This window comes from Equus caballus, chromosome 17 (genome assembly GCF_041296265.1).
Source record: "Equus caballus isolate H_3958 breed thoroughbred chromosome 17, TB-T2T, whole genome shotgun sequence".
NCBI classification, from domain to species: Eukaryota; Metazoa; Chordata; class Mammalia; order Perissodactyla; family Equidae; genus Equus; species Equus caballus.
The window spans coordinates 49,390,332-49,394,639 of NC_091700.1; the positions used below are offsets into that span (position 1 = coordinate 49,390,332).

Genomic DNA, 4,308 nt, shown 5'->3' on the forward strand with positions numbered 1-4,308 from the left:
GGCGCAGAACTGGAACAGGGTGAGTCAGGCACGGTCTACGTGGTAAGGGAGGCGGTACCGAGGTATAGGGCTGACTTAAATAAATGGACCTGTGCTGCCGTCTCTCCGGAGATACCGCGGTCGTAGCGCCAGCGAGAGAAGGGTGAGGAGGAGCCCGAGCCTGATCCTTGCACCCGTTCTCGCCGTCGGCACCCCGCCGCCATCTCCACCATGCAGTCCCGGGAAGAAGCTCCGCGTTCTCGCCGCCTCGCTAGTCCCCGCGGTGGGAAGCGGCCCAAGAGGATTCACAAACCCTCGGTTTCGGCTTTTTTCACGGGCCCGGAGGAGCTGAAGGACGCGGCCCATTCTGCAGCCCTGCTGGCACAGCTCAAGTCCTTCTACGACGCGCGGCTGCTGTGTGATGTGACCATCGAGGTGGTGACACCTGGCAGCGGGCCTGGCACGGGACGCCTCTTCCCCTGCAACCGCAACGTGCTGGCTGCCGCGTGTCCCTACTTCAAGAGCATGTTCACCGGCGGCATGTACGAGAGCCACCAGACGAACGTGACCATGCACGATGTGGATGCCGAGTCCTTCGAGGTCTTGGTCGACTACTGCTACACAGGTCGCGTGTCCCTGAGTGAAGCCAACGTGGAGCGTCTTTACGCGGCCTCCGACATGCTACAGCTGGAATATGTGCGGGAAGCCTGTGCCTCCTTCCTAGCCCGCCGCCTAGATCTGGCCAACTGCACCGCCATCTTTAAGTTTGCCGATGCTTTTGGGCATCGCAAGCTGCGGTCACAGGCCCAGTCCTTTATTGCTCACAACTTCAAGCAGCTCAGCCAGATGGGTTCGATTCGGGAGGAGAGTCTGGCAGATCTGACCTTGGCCCAGCTGTTGACTGTCCTGCGCCTGGATTGTCTAAACACAGAGCACGAGCAGACTGTGTGTCACGTAGCGGTACAGTGGTTGGAGGCGGCTCCCAAGGAGCGCGGGCCGAGCGCTGCAGAAGTGTTCAAGTGTGTCCGCTGGACACACTTCACTGATGAAGATCAAGATTACCTGGAAGGGCTGTTGACCAAGCCCATTGTGAAGAAGTACTGTCTGGACCTTATTGAAGCGGCCCTGCAGATGCGATACGGTGACATGTTGTACAAGTCTCTGGTGCCAAAGCCAGAGAGCAGCAGCGGCTCTGTTGTGTCCACAGCAGAAAATCCACCCCAGAGGCTGGGCGTGTGTGCCAAGGAGATGGTGATCTTCTTTGGACATCCCCGAGATCCCTTTCTGTGCTGTGACCCGTACACGGGAGATATTTACAAAGTGCCATCTCCTTTGACCTGCCTTGCTCACACTAGAACTGTCACCACCTTAGCTGTCTGTGTCTCTCCAGACCATGACATCTATCTAGCTGCCCAGCCCAGGAAGGACCTCTGGGTGTATAAGCCAGCCCAGAATAGTTGGCAGCAACTTGCGGACCGCTTGCTCTGCCGTGAGGGCATGGATGTGGCATACCTCAATGGCTACATTTACATTTTGGGTGGGCGAGACCCTATTACTGGAGTTAAGCTGAAGGAAGTGGAATGCTACAGCGTTCAGAGGAACCAGTGGGCACTGGTGGCTCCACTACCCCATTCTTTTATATCCTTTGACCTGATGGTAATTCAGAACTATCTTTATGCTCTCAACAGTAAGCGCATGTTCTGCTATGATCCTAGCCATAATATGTGGCTGAAGTGTGTTTCTCTTAAGCGCAATGACTTTCAGGAAGCCTGTGTCTTCAATGATGAGATCTATTGTATCTGTGACATCCCGGTCATGAAGGTCTATAACCCAGCCAGGGGAGAATGGAGGCAGATTAATAACATTCCCTTGGTGTCAGAGACCAACAACTACCGAATTATCAATCACGGCCAAAAATTGTTGCTGATCACCTCGCGCACCCCACAGTGGAAGAAGAACCGGGTGACTGTGTATGAATATGACAGTAGGGGAGACCAGTGGATTAATATAGGTACCACATTAGGCCTCTTCCAGTTTGATTCTAACTTTTTCTGCCTCTCAGCTCGTGTTTATCCTTCCTGCCTTGAATCTGGTCAGAGTTTCCTCACTGAGGAGGAGGACGTGCCGAGTGAGTCTAGCACTGAATGGGATTTAGGTGGATTCAGTGAGCTGGACTCCGAGTCGGGAAGTTCAAGTTCTTTATCTGATGATGATTTGTGGGTACAGGTAGCACCTCAGTGAAATGCATAAGATCAGCAGTGTTTGTTGGAGATAAGCTGAAACACTAGATGTTTGTACTGCTTTGGAAAATATGTTAAAGAGATACTTTTTCCCTTGGCTGGGAAAAAAAGTTGATTTCAGGTTTGGTTTAGAAAGGGTGTTGTTTGAAATGCTGATGTAATTTAGTGTTACAGAATTTAAACACTCAAAGAAATCAACCTATTTAATAATTTACTGTTCTAAAAGTCTAGTATTGAGTTGATTGTTTAGTATGTTTTGTTTGATTACACTAATTTAGTCTTCTCTTATTAAATCTGCCATTCAGTTGAGTGCCACAAGTATTGTAGCTTGAATTTTAATTTTTATAATAGAAAACCAATTGGACAGGAATTACTAGATAGGGTTTTGAAAGAATCTGTTTTCCTTCAGAACAGTGTAGTAGAGTTCCAAAACTTTTAACTAGTGGGTTTTTACAAATTGTGTTCTAACATAAATATAGTTTGCTAAGTTTTAGTTTAGTTTCCTCCCCTTTTATGAAGAAAAAAAGTGCATACTGAATGGTGATTTTATTTTTAGTGATATACAGAATGGCTCTAATCTCACTGAAAGTAGAAAAAACAAAGCAAAAACAGGAGCCTACTGTTTTAAAAGAACTTTCAGTTTTAAATTTGTAATATAAAATGCGTATTTACAAATAGTGACCAATTTTCCGTTTAAAAAAGTCCATTCTGGTAGTATCACCAATCTTCTAAAAACCTTAAAAAAACGAACAAACTGTAACTCGCTTTGTAAGTTCATGTTTTTGATCTGTACTTGATATATACGTTATTGAATCAGAGGAATAATCCTTTTTTCCACTGGACATGATTGTGTAAATTTTTATCCATTGTCTTAAAAAGTTTATGTGATTCTTAAAATATTTTGGCTGTACAGTTTTGGTGTTCATCTTAGAAGATTCATCACTAAGATATGATTCTTTACTGTTTTGTGAGGTAATATTGATTTTGAAAATATGTATAAGCTAAGAACAGTATTTTATTGAAATCAGTAGTTATTGTGTCTATCAACTATAAAATCAAGTGCCAGCAAAGAACTTTAAAACTTTAAATTGTGTATAGAACTGTTTTGTGTAGCACTGAAATATTCTGTCAGTTTTGTAAGTCACTAAATGTTATCAGCTTAAAGGTATTTTTGTATTAAAAGTTTACAGTTAAATAACATAGGATGATGATGGCATTTGGGGCCAGTAGTGAAAGTCTATTTCGTCTAAAATATTTCCCTAAGCGGTACCTATGGCTATTTTATTATGGTATTTGTATCTGTTCTGTGTTTCTGTGTGAACCATGCTCCAGTCTTTGTTTCTGTCACAGTATGTAAGGGAACGTCCAGAAATAGAGACTAAATCACACAAAACTGACATTGTTAAATACAAGAAAATATAGCTGCTTACCTCTTTGAGGGTTTACTAGATAGAGTGGTCATGATACATGTACATGATAAATGACCAGATGCTTATGGTGTATTTTCCTATACACACTTAGAATGATCTTCCTGAATCTTCATTCAGTGATCTGCTAATTCCTCTTCTGTGTTTATTCTCTAGTGACAGAATGCTAACCTCTCTTACACCCTGGCAGAGTACAGACGAGTGTGCTCTCAGGTGGGGAGCTGAATTTTTGAATGAAATACCACAGGATGAAAATGGAGACAGGGAGACACAAAAGGTAAAAGATAAAAAAGGTCGTCTTAGCCATTTTGGTTGGCCATTTGAAGATTCTACAAAACATTCCTGTTTAATGTTTTTAGTGAAAGAAGATGCTTATCCTAGAAGTACGTGTTTCCTCAAAAGGGCTGACATGCTTTTAGTGGCCTAAAGCCAAATTTTGTTCCATTTGACATCAGGGTTGTGATAAGCACTGTACTTAACACAAAGCTGTTTCTCAATAGTGTTGTTCTGGGACCAACGTTTTCTTCATCACTAACTTTTTGTGGGTAGCTTTTTGTTTTGTCAGGTTGAAGTAGGACAGTGCTGATCTTAACCAGATTATCCATCTGCAGAATTGAGGTATGCAACAGATTTATAAAAGATGAACTCTCCAATGGTCATTT

At 43.9% G+C, this 4,308-nt stretch overlaps 1 protein-coding gene across 1 annotated transcript; it reads left to right on the top strand.

The window, feature by feature from the left end:
• The first annotated feature begins 210 nt into the window (after positions 1–210).
• KBTBD6 (kelch repeat and BTB domain containing 6) lies at positions 211–2,220 on the top strand. Its single transcript, NM_001257124.1, is given in 1 exon segment — positions 211–2,220. A coding segment is annotated over 1 exon segment (2,010 nt).
• The last annotated feature ends 2,088 nt before the right edge of the window (positions 2,221–4,308 follow it).